Source organism: Halichoerus grypus, chromosome 2 (genome assembly GCF_964656455.1).
Source record: "Halichoerus grypus chromosome 2, mHalGry1.hap1.1, whole genome shotgun sequence".
NCBI lineage: Eukaryota > Metazoa > Chordata > Mammalia > Carnivora > Phocidae > Halichoerus > Halichoerus grypus.
Genome location: NC_135713.1, coordinates 205,174,667 through 205,192,352, shown reverse-complemented (window position 1 = coordinate 205,192,352; position 17,686 = coordinate 205,174,667). Strand labels below are relative to the sequence as shown.

General features: G+C 59.7%; 1 protein-coding gene across 3 annotated transcripts in view; it reads right to left on the bottom strand.

The window, feature by feature from the left end:
* The window catches only part of SEPTIN9 (septin 9), a 151,597-nt gene that overhangs the window by 57,311 nt on the left and 76,600 nt on the right, over positions 1–17,686 (bottom strand). For all 3 annotated transcript variants that reach the window (XM_036110441.2, XM_036110443.2, XM_036110442.2), the window contains one exon: positions 13,387–14,028. In XM_036110441.2, coding sequence (XP_035966334.1) covers positions 13,387–14,028 — 642 coding nt within the window. The remainder of the gene's footprint in view (positions 1–13,386; positions 14,029–17,686) is intronic.

Genomic DNA, 17,686 nt, shown 5'->3' with positions numbered 1-17,686 from the left:
CCCACCACCCCAACCTTCACCCTGGGGCGGTCAGGAAAGCTCCGTCCTCACCCACGTCGGCGCCTTGCTCAGCCCCATCAGGAGGATGGAGAACTTCTCCAAGCTCCAGGAAAACCGATACCCCGGGCAAGCCTGTGGAAGCCATCACTGCCCAGGGTGGCATGCTCTGGGGCCTGTGGGGACCTGCTCCAAGGCCTGGGCGTAAAGTTGGCAGGTGGGAGGCTGGCTTGCCAGCGCACAGTCTCCTGCGGGTCTTGGGGCCAGCCGGGGTTTTAACTCAGCCCCTCCCCAACCAAGAAGGCACAGCCCCACCTGCACCCAGCCAAAACATCTCCCTCGGCTCTGCCAGCAGCCCTCGGGCCCGTGAGGAGGGGGGAGCAGACAGACAGAATGGGAGCAGGGAGGAGGGGCAAGGGCTGGGATGGGCGGGGCTGCAGGGGCAGGGCGGGGCTGCACTGAGCTGGGGGGCCCGGCCGGAGTGGTGGCGGGCAGCCACGCGGGGCTCCCTGCAGCTGTGATCCAAGGGCGAGAAATGGGACTTCCAATCTGTTCCCACTCAAGCCCCCGACAAGTGGTATCTTATTTCAAAACCCAAGGCAGCTAAGGGGCTGGAAGAAAAGGGGGAATACCAGAGTCTCTCCTTTCTAAATGGGGTTTTCTTTCATCATCTCATGGCGCCTGGCGAAAGAAAGAAGCAAGCAGAGGGTGCCAGCCCGGGCTCCTCCTCGGCATCCCAGCCAAAGCTTCGGGGCAGGAACCCAGCTTCACGCACTGGCCGGGTCCCCAGGCAGCCCCACCCCCACCGCCGCTGCCGGCTGCCCAGACCAGCTGGGCAGCCAGGCTCCCCCAGGATTCAAATCCAGACCATTAGCAGCTGCCGGGCCTCAGGCAAGAGGCTGGTGGCTCTCGGACTTGATTTTCTAATCTAGAAAATGGAGTAATGAGAGCAACTATGGCCGGAAGCTAGCCTTACGGTGCTGGAATTGTTAGGTTACTATCAGCGGCTCCCAGCTGAGATAAGGATTTCGCTAATTGCCGTGACCGGGATCTAGACCTGGAAGGACCAGGAGAGTCTTCCAATTCCGAGTCCCATCCAGTCCCATCCGGAAAGGGAGGTGCTTGTGCCAGATGAAGAGCCTCCGGGGAAGGGAAGAGGGAAGGAAAAGCGAGGGAGGAGGGGCAGGGATGTGCCAGAGGGAGAGGGAAAGGGGAGGACCCTTCCAGGACGACGCATGTGACCATGTGACAGGAAGACTGCTCGGATTGCCCCCCGCCCCCCCAAAGACTCCTCTGGATACGAGGCCGAACATTCCCAGAACTTCTGAGTCCAAAGAGAATCATCCATCACTGGAGCCAAGTGTCTCACGGGCTTGCAGGCACTGGGGTGGGGGGTGCAGCCCGGCTTCTGTTTAACATGCGGGCAGGCACCAAGGCCAGGGGGGCTGGGGACCCACACCGCCCACAGAGAGCAGAGCGCGATACCTGCCAAGAACAGGCATGCACAATAAGCAAGGATTTGGGCAGAGACAAACTTGCTGCTAAATTAAATCTCAGGGAATTCGGCTTCTAACTCGCTGGGCTGGGCTGCCTCCCCAGAACAGAACGTCCACTTCCAGAGCAAGCCAGGTAAACCACAGGCAACGGGTCTGGATTCGAGGTATGCCCCCGCCACGCCCCCTCCCGTGCGTGCTCCAGCCTGGTTCACAAGGTTGCCGGGCAGCCTAACCCACTGCTTAGTCCTCCCCAGAGACAAAGAGGCGGCCAAGGCCCCCTGGGCAGCCACAGAAGAGGGTGGGGCCCAGGGACCAGGCTTCTCTCCTGCCCAGGGCACAGATGCAAGGATCCGCCCTCCTCCTCCACCCCAGCCTCCCCAGCCACGCCCCACCCCAGAAACCCACCGCACCCAGTCCGGCCACACCCAGCCTGAACTCACCTGGTGCGGGTGTCAGGACGGGGGCCTGAAATCCAGGCAGCAGTGGAGGGTCAGTGGCTTTGGGGCCTTGTTTTAGGAGGTGCCTCAACCCTCAGTAACCTGAGCCCCTGTGACAGGGGCCTGCTGCCTCACCATGCCGTCCTTCCTATCAGGGACCAGATATGCATTAGTCAGCAGGCGGGCGGGCAGGGAGCCACAGACCTAAGGAAGGCCCGAGGTTCGACCAGAATTAAGGAGGGGGCGGGGATCACCCTGAGGATGAAAACAGAGCCCCCTCTTCTCCCTCTTGGGCTGGGATACTGGACCGTGCAGAGAAGCAGACACTGTCCCCCGGACAGGGATCACACCATGACTCAGGCATGCTCTGGGGTCACCAGTGACGAGTGGTGACCATGGGTGTCACCTCCCCTCTAGCTCAGTTCCCGGTTGATAACAGGCTCCCCACCAGCTCCCGTCCCCGTGCACAAGAGGGAGCCGACACCCCAAATTCTGCCGGACCCACCTTAGGGGAGGAACACAGGGAAAAACCACTGTAGCCCAAGCCCTTCTGTTCAAACGGCAGGCTCCTCCCGCCCTCCGGGGGCCCCACGGGGTCTCCTGTTCCTGCCTGACCAGAAGGGAGGCAAGGCCTGAAGTCCCAGTGCGGACAGAGGAAGTGGTTCTGGAGACAGTGCCTGAGACGGCAGCTTCCGGGCTGGACCCTGGAGCCCAGGGAATAGGAACTGAGGGGCTCAGAAGCAGGGAGGGGCTGCCCCCGCCAGGGACCGCACAGTCCGCCCTCCCGCCTCCTAGCGGTGGTCTCTAGGGGTAACTGTGAGCCCCTGCAGAGGGGGCCTCGCCTCGGCCCACACACACCCCAGGGCAGTCCAGCACGGGACGCAGGGCCCACAGGTCTCAAATGATGGCAGGGCTGCCTGGAAAGCGAATGTGCTGTTTCGCCAGCTCAAGATGCGCCCCCCCAGGAGGTGCTTCTGGCAAAGCATCTGGAGACTTCACTAGGGCAGTGAGGGAAGCGGGAGGCTCAGCTGCATCCGTGAGGGCCTTGGATGGCAGAGCCAAGGCCAGCGGCCAAAGGAGGCCAGGTGGGGAGGCCCTTGTGGGCGAGCCCACTGCCTCCCACCGTCAGCAGCAGAGGGGTGGGCCCAGGCCCGAGCTCTGCACCTGCGGAACTCCCAGAGGAGCGAGGCTATTCCATCACCACCGCTGTCTACCCCTGGGCAGGCCATCCTCTCTGGGAACTCAGTCCGGCCCGTGAGGCCGACCAAAAGGCCTGTGAGGCGTCGTGGGGGCTCCAAAACCTATGGTCTCGCCGGTGCAGCACGTTATCTTCCTTAACCTTCACGGCCAACACCTGAACACCTGGGCAGCAGGTGCTCTCTCACGGGCGGCCCACCCAAACCCCACCAGGAAGGCTGGGCTCCTTGGACCCGGGAATCGGAGGATTTGAGACTGAGAGGAGATATTTTGGAGTAGAGAATAAAGCCTGGGGACACACCTAAAAAAGCCCCCAAATGAAAATGAATATATGCACGCATTTTAAAGGAGTACATTCATAATAGGCAAGAGGTGTGAACAGCCCAAATGGCCGGGAGCTGATGAGCGGATACACAAAACGTACTCGAGCCACACTCGGCTATGGAAAGCAATGATGGGTGCTGCCGCGTGGATGAACCTTGAAGACATCACACAGAGTGAAAGAAGCCAGTTGACGAAGACCACGTACTATATGGTCCTATCTCTTTTCTTTTCTTTCTTTTTTTTTTTTAAGGAGGCTCCACGCTGGGAGTGGAGCCCAATGCAGGGCTCAAACTCACGACCCTGAGATCAAGACCTGAGCTGAGATCAAGAGTCAGATGCTAAACTGACTGAGCCACCCAGGCGCCCCTGGTCCTATTTCTAAGCAAGGTTCTGAATAGGCAGATCTAGAAAGACCCGTCACCACTTAGGGCTGGAGGAAATGGTGGGGGGAAGGGGGGGCGACAGCTAAAGAGTACGGGGAGTCTGTCTGAAGTGATGGAAATAATCTAAAACTGGACGTGGTGAGCACCACTCTGCAGGTGTGCCCTTCCGAGGAGCGCACTGCGTGGTCTGTAAAGTGTATCTCAATAAAGCTGCTTTGAAAGAAATAAGCAAAGCGCCTCCCGCCCAGAAAGAGGAAAGAACAGAGAACAGCAGAGTGCAGCAGGCCCAGGGAAGGTAAGGATTACTCCCGGGAAATGTTGCATTTGTACACACCCAGCCCCCCAACACACTCGATCTACACAATCGTGTGTCCTGGTTTGTGGTGTAAAATGTGTCTCTTACCGGGAGCTGCAGCCCAGCAAAGTTTGAAAGGCACTCCCTGGGCAACACCAAACTCACGATTCCTGGAACACAGGCCCTTCACCTGCCTGGACCACTCTGTCCCCTCTGAGACCCAGGTCCCCCAGCACCACCACCAAGAGGGTTCTGCCGGCAGGGTGGGAGGCACTCTCCCCGGGGTGCTGTGGCCCTCCGGACTGGTCCCTCTCAGAACCCTTGTCACGCTGCACTGCTCGCGTGCCGCAGGGAGCATCGCCAGACAGCGGCCACATCCAGTGTGTCTCTGCACGTGGCCCTGGGCGGACGGCGCCTGGCCCAGGGCAGTGGCCGAGGTTCCCAGGGCGATGATGCCACATTACCACCTCTGAACCGTCCACGGGGTTTTAAATGGCTTAATGGATGATCTTCTGGAAAAACCCTCGTTAAGGTTTTTAAAGTATGAGGACCCCTCCGAAGGTATCAGGCGCATATGATTTCACTAGTGAATTCTCTAAAAGTTGTAACACGAAGAAGACTGTGTTGCTGTTTACAATGTTCCAGGACACAGAGGAAGAAAGAAACACATCCAAATTACTTTTGCAAAGCCAGTGGGACTCTGACACCAAAACTGATAAAAATAGCACGCATGTGGGGTACGTGGGTGGCTCAGCCGGTTAAGCATCTGCCTTTGGCTCAGGTCATGATCCTGGGGTCTTGGGATGGAGTCCTGCGTCGGGCTCCCTGCTCAGTGGAGAATCTGCTTCTCCCCCTCCCCCCGCTCATGCTCTCCCTCTCTCTTGCTCACTCTCTCTCTCAAATAAAATCTTAAAAAAAAAAAAAGCACGCACACGCCCACCCCACACACAGCGGACCAGGCTCACGTGTGTATATCCATGCAAAACTGTATGTCCCCACCTTGCTCTTTAAACCTGAATAAATTCCAATAGATTAATGACGGCAGTACGTAAAAAGACGAAACCGTAAGTGCTAGAAGAAAACCTGGAGGGCATGTTTCCTATAATCCTGGAATGCTGGAAGCCTCTAAGCAGGGCATGGATCCCAACAGAGGAAGAAAAAAAAAGAATGCACTTGACAACCTTTGGGTTAAAAACCTCTGTTTGGAAGAACACACTATAAATAGAATCGAAAGTCAACAACTGGGAAGAAGCACTTGTAGCAGCTACAACAAAGATGCACAAGGTGACAATTTCTTAAGAAGAAAATGTCAACACTACAAGGATGAACAGCCCAACCCGGGTAAAGAAGGGCAGGAAGTAGCCACTCACAGAGAACCCAGGGCACTTGGCCTGTAAACATAGGAGATACTCCCCTTCACACCCAGAAAGACAGAGGAAATAAAGCCCCAGTCCCATAGCTTTCCAGCCCCGCTGCCCCAGGCCAGGGCCCAGGACCGCTGGGCTGCGAGCACCAAAATTTGGTGTAACTGCTTAGAGGCCAGTTTGGCAACATGGATCAACATTTTAAATGCACCTGTCCCATGGTGCAGAAATCCCACTGCTGAAGTTGGGCAGGCCCATGCACACGAATATAAATGCAAGCATGCTCATCGAAGCCTTGCGCATCACGGTGAACAGCGGAGCAGGGAAGGTAGGACCAGAGGGACCTGCTGGGCACAAAGACAGCACCAGGATAATGGAGAAATAAAAAGCCAGTTGCAGGAGTCTGATTTCACTTGATATCTATGCAAAGACTTCTCTCCACGGGCACTGAAGGACGGTCCACAAGTGCAAACCCAGAAGGACACACAACGCACCCAGCCGTTAACAACAGGCTGCCCTGGGGAAGGAGGAGGGGGAGGGTGTCCAGAAAGACAGACTTCCTTTCCACAGTTCCTGGGATCATTATTTCTTCTCTTCCAACACTGGCCACGCACTGCTCTTTGGGATGAGACGAGAAAAGCTAACTGGGGGTCCAGAGCGGACAAGCCTGAGGAGGGAGGGGCACCGTGTGAGGAGCAACCAAGCCCGTCCTCGAAGGGCTAAGGCCTTCGGTTTTCGTTCACGTGCTTGTTCCGCCAAAGCCTTCCGGTGCCGGGCCCGCGCTGGCCGGCTTTGCCCCACACCGCGTTCGTTCTGCCGATGCTGTGCTGGAGGAATCGTGCCCACCGCACAACGAGCCGCCGGCCGCCGGGGCAGCAGTGACCGGGCGTGCACGGGGCAGACGTGGGAGCCCGGGCGGCCCGACGATGAAGCCCGTGCCCGCCAGCCGCGCCCCCACATGCGAGTGGGCAAGGCCTCCCAGGTGACCCCTGCCTCTTCACATTCTATGCTTTGACATCGAAACCTCTGGGGGTCCTTCTAGAAGGAGGGAGATGGCAGCGGAGGGAACGGGGAGGGGAGACTGAGCATGGGCGCTCCATGCCCCCCTCTTCAAAAAGGCACGTCCCCTTTTATCCCTGTCCCACTGCTCAGGGAACTGGAAGCTCAGGCCTGGGCACAAGCTGCGTCTGCTCACGAGCGACATCCCGGAGCTCCAGGTGCCCCTGGGATTCCCGGGGGGCACCTGTGACGCCCACGGAAAGCCCCAGGTCAGGGAAAGCCGACCCGGAGAGAGGAAGTCACATCGTGCCCAGAGAAGAGCCTCTGGGCCCGCTCCCCGCCCCCCGCCCCACGACTCTGGGGCAGGCCACCACAGGTCCACGTTTGGCCACGGCAGGCCACTGTGAACAAGTGGCGTCCTCCAGGCCAACCGTCAGAACCCGGAGTCTGGCCAGGGCTGCCCACCCTCAGGGCACCGGGTGGGGGTCCGAGCGCACTCCTCCAACACTGAACGTGTCCTCTGTCGGGCCGCACAGAGTGTGGCTGTCCGGCACGGGCACTCCCCCCGACGGCGGCCCCGCTGTGCAGACCCTGGCTCCCAGCGGCCGTCCCGGGCCCGGGAGGCTGCACATGCAGATGCAGCTCCTCTTCGGACAGCTGCTCCAGCTTCCCAGAACGAGCATGCGGGAGGCCTCAGCCAGCGCCACGCGTCTGGGAGCCCGGGTTCCATCCTGGGGCCAGGCCGGGTGGTCAGGGCCACAGCCCCCAGGCAGGGAAGCGCGGGGACCCGCCTCCAGCGCCTGACTCCCTGCCCTGCCCTCCCCGCAGCTGTGCCTGGCTCTGTGTAAGGCATTCTGCAGCTGCTAGGGCTGCGTTCCCTGCACGGGCTCTCGTTCCTTCTCCCGCCCTGGGCTGCGCTGGGCAGACAGCCGGCCGGGCCGGCCAGGGGAGGCGGGTCCTTTTTCCCGGGCCCCGGAGCCAAGTTCTGTCCTTCCTGCCCCCTATTCTGCCTCACCTCGAAGGACACACCCCTGGTCCTGGCACTGTCCTCCTGCACCCCTGTGCATGGGGACTTCCTGCCTCAGACACAGAGGGGAAGTGTGCTCGTTCCTACCAGGGGGAAGGAGAAAGAGACCCAAACCCGAAAAGCAAGTGGGTGCCTGGATGCTCTCTAGGGCCGGGTCAGGAACACGGGAGGAGCTTAGAGCAGAGGGGTCTTCCAGGTAAGGCAGCTTGGTGGGAACGTCCCTGCTGAAGGCATGGCCTTGTCCTGCCACAAGAGAAACATTTAGAGGCGCCTGGGTGGCTCAGTCGGTTTAACGGCTGACTCTGGATTTCAGTTCAGGTCAGGATCCCAAGGTCCTGAGATCAAGCCCCACATCGGGCTCCCTGGTCAGCGGGGAGTCTGCTTCTCCCTCTGCCTTCCCATCCCCTGTGGGCACACATGTGTGCACGCACTCTCTCTCTCTCTCTCAAATAAATAAACCTTTAAAAAAAAGAAAGAAAGAAACTAAAAGAAACATTTAGCCCCACACAGAAGGAAATTCTGCAGGCCAAGGGCCCAGGGCATGGTGAGGTGCCAGCCCACAGCTCTGCTTGCTTTATCACACACAAACGAGCCCCTCAACATTTATCAAGTCCTGCTGTATGCCAGGTGCTGGATGAAACGCCACCAGGGAGTTCATGGCCCAGTGTCAGGCCCAGAGTGGACCCTAGTCAGTGGGGTGTCCTGTTAACACGGTGTGGGGGGAGTCTAGGGAGGCTTTGCACAGCCTGGGCCTTTCCTCCCTAATCCAGTGGTCACCCTCTCCCCCACCTCCCCGCTCCGGGCCTGGCACATTCCTACCCACTGGCTGACCCCTCCTCCCCCTTCACACTCAGTACACACCTGTCTTTGCCTGAAGCCTCCTCTGCCCAGCCTCCTCCATCCCTGGGTCTCTGCTGGGGGTCCCATGAGCCCCGTGCTTCTAGCCCCCGCTGTCCCCCACAGAGCTGACACCGTCTCTGTTCTGTCCCAGCCCCTAACGCAGGCTTGGTGCAGCAGGAACCCAGGTCCACCCAGAAGGCAGGCAGGCACCCCCGGTGTGCACAACGCCATGCCCACCGCCAGAAGCCTGGGGACCTGATGGCCACCTGCCTCAATGCTCCACCCAGAGCCAAAGAACATTTCCAGATGTTTTTAGTCAGAGGGAAACCCTACCGAGACACTTGGTGAGTCTGCCCCACCCCAATTCCACACCCACCATCAGCAGCCACACCTGTCACCACTGTGGAACAGGGTTCTGGCCCTAATGCCTCAGGACAGGAGCCCCAACCGGTCCCTTGTGGGACAGATCAAGAAACTGAGGCTGGGGGGCGGGCAAAGGGATGGCTCACAACCAGCTGGCCCATGGGGCAGAACCAGGCCCCGGGCAAGAACACAGCGGGAGCCGGTCCAGGGCCCTTCGATCCCCACCCAGCCCAGTCAGCCCCAGCCTCCCCCAAGGCTCCCAGTTAGCATCCGGCGACAGCAAAGCAGCAGCCCGGAGACTGAGCAGCCTGTGCCCGCCTTATAAGGCAGTCTCGGGGGAAACTTGGCTGGTGTCAGCCATGGACCAGAGGTGGGTGGTTCCCGAGGGGGAGCCGAGCCAGTAGCTCACTGCACAGACACGGTTCTGGGTCCTGTGGCCCAGCCCCACCCAGAGCCACTCATGCAGGGGCAGGGGAAAAGCAGGGACCTAGGCGAGGGGACAAGGCCGTACTCACCCAGAGCCTGAGAGAAGCAGGGATGACCGAAGGGTGACAAGGAGGGTCAGGGGTCAGGGCCTGGGACCAGCAGCCTCAGAAACACAGACCCCAATGCGCCAGAATGGAGCAGGTCAGACCTGCGGGTTATTGGTTGACCAGGAAAGGATCTGCTTGGTCCCTGCAAGGTCCCATGGGGTCCCTGGGGTCCTGATGTCTGAAAGGGCCACAAAAAGCCATCTCACCCCTCCAACATTGTTTTATTGAGCACCTACTACATCTATGTCACTCAGCCAGTAAAACAAACAAACGAAAACAAAAAAACCTTGAAGGAAACAGACAACAGCCTTACCCTCAAATAACCCAGAACCTAGTAGGGCATGGAGGGAATTCTGAAAAATACAGAGCAAATGCTCAGAGTGGATATTGCTGGATTACAGGTGAACCTTAGATTCTAACTTCTAGATTTTCTAAATCTGAAAAGAAAAGGTACGCTGAGAAGCTATTTTTACATTAGAAGTCTAGCAGAGGAAAAAAGTTTCATGCAACACAAATAATTAACATTGTAAGCCACACACAAGATATCATAGACCAGAAAAAATGCAAAAAGGCACAGGAGTCAAAGGAAGTGAGACTACCTCTGACTCTAGTAGGAGGGCTTCATGGAAGAGGTGCCATTTGAGCTGGGCTGTGAAGGATGCACAGAAGTTGAAAAAGCAGCAATGTGAAAAGGAAGAAGGTCAGGGGCTAGGGGTCAGGAGGTCAGGGCAGGAGGTGAGGAAAGGTGACCTGTGAAGGCCGTGACAGGACCAGAGCAGGAGGAGCCTGGGGAGCAGGGAGGTTTGAGCTGGACAAGAGAGGGAACCGACTGTGGAGGGCCCCATGGACAGCGGGCCAGGGAAGGCCTGGGGCTGGTGGGGATTTCATCAGTGCTGTGCTGTAGGAAGCTCCATCTGGGAGCAACTCGGCCATGGTCCCTGGAGACCCTGTCCTGCACCTGAAGCCACAGTCCAGAAGGCAGAGGGCACGGAGCTCCCTCCCTCCCTGATCCTTCACCCCTGTGGTGCCAGCTGGCCTCGGGTGCCAGGGACGGCGTGCCCACAGGGGGCAGTCGGAGCAAGGCCTGCAGGGTGGGGGGCTTCTGGGAGGGGGCGGAAGGGGATGGGAGTGCCAGTCAGGTGGGAAAGATGGATGGGAAGCCAGGTTGAGGGGCAATCGGATCTGTGTCTGGATGGACTGGACGGGATATGACCAGAGGAGAGGGAGGGGCAGGGGAGCAGACAGAGCCTCGGAGCAGGGGACCCCCAGAAGCCACCGCAACGGATTCCAGGACCACACATCCACTGGAAAGGCCCTGCCTGCCACCGAGCTTGCCCAGGACTCCAAGAATGGACATCCAAGGCCGAGACGGTCAGGGCCAAGTTCTCCAGCCCACAGTGGGCCCTGCTTCCTCCTCCTCACCCAACCTCTCACACCCTGCATTACTCCCAGGCCCCAGGACCGGAGTCACCCGCAGTGCTGCCCAAAGGGAACAGAATCCTCCCCAACGGAGCCATCCAAGCCCCCACTTCCTCCAGCCCTCCCCCTCCCCCAGCATTCCTCCCTTTGCAGCCGCCTATCTAACTACCTCTGTCCAGCCTGAAGGTTCTCAACCTGTGAGCACCGGTCTCAGAGAGCCCCTTCCCCACCCAGCTGATGAGACACGGGAGGTCCCGGCACACACACCCCCCTCCCCAGCTGACACTCCGAGGCAGGACGACAGCCTGGCCCATGAGCTGGACCCCCATCTGCTGGACCCACTGGCTGCTCTCTGAGGGGCACCGGGGTCTGGGCTGCTGATCACAGGGCTCTGGCACTGGGCTTGGACATTTAAACTCTCTTCCACGGAGAAAGTCTGCGGTTCCCTCTGAGCTCCAGGCTCCGGGGCACCTTGGGAATGCTGCCTCAGCTCCCCTTCTTCGCCTGGGTAAATCCTACTTTCTCCAAGGCTGGCTCAAGCAGCTTGGGCTCCGGGAAGACCCCCACAGCCCCCTCGATGGCTCCTGGCTGCTCTTAGTGGCTGTTCTCCTGAGGCAGAGCCAGCCTGACTGGCCCCAGCAGCCCTGGCGCCCAGCACAGCCTCTGGGCTAAGTGGAGCCCTGAGGCTGTGCCCTGCCCGCCCTGATGACCCAGGGCAGTACCACCCTGGGCGGACCCCCCCGCCCATCCCCCAGAGCCAGGACCGCCTCCTCACTCAACCACCACGAGCTGCCATCAAGATCTGGACGTGGACGGGCCTGGTGATGACCATGTCCCCAACCGGGATATGACCAGAGGAGAGGGAGGGGGTCGTATCTGGTGGCAAAGGCCCTGGACCAACAGAAGACCACTCCCCACACACTGGGCATGCCTTTGTGCCAACACCACAGTATCTGAGTGGGTGGGCGTGGCTCTGCAGGGTCAAGTTTGGGGAGATGGGAGGGTGGGCTGAGGCCCAGCACTGCAGCCAATGCAGAGTCTTGGCCCCCACCCCCATCCCCAGCTGCTCGGTCAAACGAAGGGAGCTGCTCCCACCGAAGCGTGAGGAGCGCTGGCCCCCATCCAACGCCCCACCCCGTCTGACGTCGAAAGCCGCCCTAGTCCCTAAGCCCACGGACCATGGGAAAACTTGTGTTCAAAAAGGAAAACCAAGAAAAACTGAAAGCAGGGTACAGACAGGCTATCCGTGCACCCATGCTCACAGTGGCCAAGGAGCCGTAGCCTGGGGTCCGTCCGCGGACTCTGGCGTAAGTGAGCATGAGCCGAGTCTGTGCTGAAGGAGGAAGTCGTGGGCCGGGGGGCAAGCAAAATGGGGTCTGTCTGCACAACAGAATATTACTCAGCTGTAAAAAGTAAGGAAATGCCGACACAGGCTACACCACAGATGGACCGTGAAGACACGGCGCTCGGTGAAGTCGGCCAGACACGGAAAGATGAACACTGTCGGATCCCACGTCTGGGAGGTTCACGGGGACAGAGGGTAGACGGGGGGCGGGGACGCCAGGGGCTGGCAGAGGGGGACAGGGAGTTAGTGCTCGGTGGGGACACAGTTTCGGTTTGGGAAGGTTCTGGAGACAGAGGGTGGAGTTGGCTGCACAACAGCGTGAGTGTGCTCAATGCCACTGAGCCTCATACTTCACGACGGTTCAAGTGGTCAATTCATGGTATGCGTATTTTACCAAAATTAATAATAGTAATAATTTAAAAGGTAAATCAAAAATCTAGAATGTTTTGTTTATCCAACCCAAAGAATACTTACTGAGCATTTACTGCGTCCAAATCCTGCACTTGGAAAAGGTTTACAGCCCCGCCGGCCCCTGATCACCGTGTCCCATGGCCAGATGTTCCCAAGCGGGCCCCGGTTAGCTCCCCACAGGAGCACAACTCCGAGTTTGGGCCCTCGGAGCACAGCACCCAAGCCCCTGGCTTCCCTCCCTCACCGGAAGAGCATCCCAAACGGAGCTGTGTGCAGGTATCATGGGGTTCCCCGGCCCAAGGACCCCTTCCTAGTTGCCCCGAGAATTGGGGCACACAGAGATTAGGCATTCTTGTTTCCCTTGCCTCCAGCCACGACCCTCCCTCCCTGAGGAAGAGTTGAAGGAAGATCCTCCAGGACAAAACCTCAGGAGGGCACGAACCCCCTCCTCCCACCCGAGGCCTCTGCCTCCGGCAGGTACTTACAGGGCAGCCCACAATCCCTCCTGAGCAGGAACCTGCCTCCCCGTGGCCCGGCAACCAGCAGCACATGGGAGCCGGTCCTTGGATCCCAAACCACGTCCCAACATGAGCCTGTTGCCTCCTCATTCCCCAGACTTCCAGACCCCTGCCGTTCGGGGCTCTGATAGCAGAAGCTCTACACCACGGTGCATTCTGACCAGTAAAGGGGGCCCCTCGAAACCCAAAGACTCTGTCCAAAGCCCAATGCAAGCCAAGCTTGCTGCTGCCTCCTAGTCCATCCCCAATGGAAAGAAAGGGCTGCCAGTCCCCCTCACCAGCCTTGGGACCCCTGCCTTGGTGTATTCTTGGCCTCTCCGGAATCGCGTCGCCACCCACCTGCTACCCACCCCCTCCCCCCCATATCCAGACTCCAGGGCAAAGCCAGCTCCCCATCCCCGAGCACCACAGCATGGAGGACTCGCTTTTGCTACTCACCCTCTTGGCTCTTGGGTGGGGCCTCGACCACGGGGTGCTGGGGCTTGGGCTCCAGCCTGTTCTGCAGCTGAGACATCAAGGTGTGTTCTGAATTCTCCAGGGTCTGGGGTGGGATGGGGGAGGCGGGCACCTCGGCTGGCTTGGGCACCTGGATCTCGACCCTCTTGGGGGCTGCGTCTGCAGTGGGAGCTGTGGGCACCTCGGGGATCTTGGAGGCAGGGGTCTCCATCCTCCGGTGGGTCGACTCCTGGGGCTTGACTATGGTGATCTCCGTCCTCCGAGGGGTGGGCTCTGGCGTCTTGTGGCCCAGCGCCTCGGCTCGCTTGAGCCCGAAGCGAGACGGCCCAGCGGTGCTGGCGTTCTCCACCTGCTTGGACGAGATGTCGATGGAGATCTCCGTGCGCCGGGACACAGGCTCAGCCTTGGGCCCCGAGAGCTCGACCCTCCGCAGGGCAGCCTTGGGGGATCGCTGGCTGAGGGAGTCTACATGGCGGGCTGCGGGCTCGGAGTTCTTCACGCCCAGGTCCTGGAACTTCTGGGTGGAGCTGGCCACAGTGGCCCGGAGCACAGGGGTCTGGACCCTCCGGTGCGGGGTGGAGTTGGGCGTCTCGGCCTCTTCGACCTCAAAAGATCTTTTCAAGGCTGGAAAACAGAGGGGGGGGTGGGATGTGAGGAGCGGACAGTTCAGGAACGCGCTGCTGAGGGAGCCGGCATGGGTGCTGCCTTGAGGGGCCCGGGAGACTCCTGCACCCTCCACCTCTTGGGAAGAAAGGGGACAGCCCCACTCTCCTAGGGGACTCCAGCACCAGCGATCACACACACACTGGGAGAGAGAGCGAGAAGGCTGGAGCTCGGAGGACACCAGCTCTCTGTCCCCCATGGCCACGGCGTGGATGTGGCAGCCACGTTTTCTATAAAGATGTTGTGGCTCAAGCGGAGCTTTGATTTCTTCCTTGGCAGCCTTCCTTTAACCCTCCTCACCTCCGCCCAGCGCAGACACCACACACCGCGGGCAGCAGCAACTGGGCAGGGTGGGGCGGGAGGCGTCCCCAGTCACACCAGCCTCAACCACAGTCTGTCAGAATCAGGACGGCAATGATGTCGTCGTGACAACCGACATCAACCACCAACACGGCCACTGGGCTTACCGCGTATGTTCACTCCTCACGCGACCCAATGCTGCAAATACCGGTTAACCCCTGGTACGGACGGGGAAACTGAGGCCCTGGTGCTTAAGCAACGTGCCCAACAGCGTGGAGACAGAGTGGCAGGGCCAGAAGATGCACCTGTCCAGCGGCAAGGCCCAAGATTCTGACCGCTTGGCTGTCCTGTTTCAGGCAGCAGAACAGAGCCCTGGCGCAGCAACTCTCTCGGTCCGCACCCTCAGCTACATCTGCCTCCGTGCTTTGCTACCTGCCCTAGCCGGACCTGGACCCCCGTGGGACGCTGGCCACCTGATTCCCACCCCGCAGCCCAGCGCTTCCGCCCGGCCGCCCGCTACCTCCGCAAGGACCTGCTCCCTCCGAGGCCGGGGGACAGTGCCTGGGAAGCTGCCGGCCATCCCCACAGTCCCTGCGGCCACGCTCCCAACAAGAACCAGCTGCTCCCGCCATAAAGACCAGAGCAGAAAGGGCCCACGTGGCAGGAACATTCACCAGCTCCTTCCTGGCCAGGCCCCCAGCAGGCCCTCGGCGGCCCAGAGTGCCTCTCCCACCCCTCGCCTCACCTCGCCAACCCAGACCCCCTCCCCGAGCCCAGGATTTCCTAGGACCCTGCCAGTTCCCCCCCCAGGCCCCCAGCTGGCCCCGGCCCCAACAATAGCAATCTGGGGCCATTCTCACTCAGCACCACCCCCCAACCCTGAGTTTTCCCTCCCCCAAATTCCAGCACAGTCTTGTCTCTTCCCAGTGGACGGTGCTTCCTCCAGAGATCAGGGCCTGGGGGGCGGCTGAGTGGGTGGGTGGCCAGAGAAGCATGTGCTCGTAAGCACTGGGAGAGTGAGGAAGCAAAGGAGGCCCTCACCCCCGACGTCTGGCTGCCTGATCTACCGGCTCCCCAAACGTGGCACGGCAGCAGCACCCCTCTGAGCCCTGGGCACGTCTCCTTCTCAGGGCACAAAGGGCACAAAATCCTGAGTTGCAAAGCTCAGCCATCCCAGAGGCCCTGCAGGGACAGAAATGTCCCTGGTCAGGGGGACCTAGCATGTCACTGAGCACCCTGTCTCGGGGATCCACCAGCTGCCCAGCTCTGCTGCTGCCTGGCAGGCCCGTATGCCCAGTGCGGCCAGAGCTTCAGACTTGGCAGAAGAATCTGGAAATCTGCACTTTTTTATGTGCTATCTCCTGATCTGTATATGCTGGCGCAGAGGAAAATAACCCCTCTTAAAACACGGAGCAGTCAAACAGAATCCCATCCACAGGCTGCAATTGGCCTGGGGGCCCAGCGTGTGACCTCTGGTGGATAACGTGGCCAAGGGCGGTGGGTGGGGTCCTGTGCCGAGTGGCAGGGATGTGTCCAAGCAGGGATGCCAGCACTTCTCCCCTGGGGCCTAGCCCCTAAGAGAACCACAGAGTGCAAACCGCTCATTCCAAAGAAGGCTGAGGTGACAAAGGACAGGGCCAGGGTGCATTAAACTGGCCAGAAAGTCCTGAGCCGAACACCTGGAACCGTGACCTCACAGGGTTCCCCGGGACCTCGAGGCATCTGGTCTACCCCCAGCCTCACGAGCACTGTCCAAACTGCCCCCGGAATGGTGGTTCCTGTCTGTGAGCTCCCCAGAGGTGGGGTCCACACCCCACCCACCTCGGCACAGGCATTTCCAGGTGTCCCTGGGGTTAATCCATGGGGCCGAGTTGGAGAACAGAAATCAGGGGGGTAGGCCTTTGCCCACGTTCACCCCAGAATGAGACAACCTCCGCTCCGGAAGTACCGGCGAGGCCCGTGACCCCATTTGGAGAACCCCCTCCCTGGGAAGCCCATTTGGAGGCCTTAACCACCGACCCACGAGTTAGAACCGTACACCAAAGCAAAGCCTGGTCCCTGACTCAGGCACCGACGGTCACAGGGTGGCGATGAATTCGAACCCAACCCGCACACAGATCACTGTTGAGCCGGGTTGGCAACCCTCCTCCCTCAGCAATCTCCACAGACGCACGCGCCCGTCCCCACCCGCCGCCCTCTCCTCTCGCTGCTTTGAGCCCCGTCGAAGCACACGCCATCCCTGGCCCTACATGACCTGGGAGCTCCTCGTCCCACTACACCATCGACCAAGGTGTTCACCCTCGGGCTTCAGGCACCGCCCCATCCCGGGTTACTCCTAGGCTCCAAGAGAACAGGAGCAGTTCCCACCCTCAGGGTGGTGACTGTCAGCAAGCCGGCTGCGTTGTTAGGGTTGTTCTGGAGAATTTACACCATCCCCCCAAAAACTTGATTCCAAGTCCCCTCCAAGGCCAGGCTCGCTGTCGCCTCCTGCCCTAGCCCAACACATTCATATGTCTCCCTCCCATGGCATCCAGGCCATGTCATGACTATGGTGATTAGCTTTGGGGTGGGGGAGTGGGTTTGGGGTCCCTGGAAACATCCTCTCATTTGTAACTCCACGAGCCCCCTCTTTGTCCCTTCATGGGCCTCAGGTGCTGCTTCTACACGAGCTGAAGGTGGGAGCAGGTCACAGGTTTGTACCTGTGGGCACGGAGCCCCGGGGAAGCCCCTAGACAAGGGGCCTCGGGAGCAGAGAGGCACCGGGTCTTCACCGCCTTTTCAGCCTGAGAAGCTCCACCTTCCTCTACGGTTCTGTAATGAGTTGAATTGTGTCCCCCAAAAGATACGTCCCAGTCCCGACCCCCAGAACCTGTGAAGGTGACCTTACTTGGGACGATAAGGTAAGGATTCAAGATGACACCATCCTGAATTTAGGAGGGGCTCTAAATCCTATAAGTGTTCTTATACAGGAGAGAAGAGGGGGATTTGAGGCACAAACTCAGGCCCTGTGAGACCAGCAGAGACCGCAGTGATGCAGCCCCAAGCCGAGGGACGCCTGGGGCCACCAAGAAGCTGGGAGAAGCAGGAAGGATTCTTTCGTCATGCTTTTGGAAAGAGTATGACCCTACTACACCTTGACTTTGGACTTCAGGCCTCCAGAACTGTGAGAATAAACTTCCGTGGTTTGAGCCCCACAGTCTGTGGTAACTTCTACGGCAGCCCCAAGAAGTGACCACAGCGACCGCTGGAGGGGTGAGACCTCTGCGCTGCAGGCCTGTCTGGGCTCTCCGGCCGGTGCCACCACGCTGCCCTGCTCCCC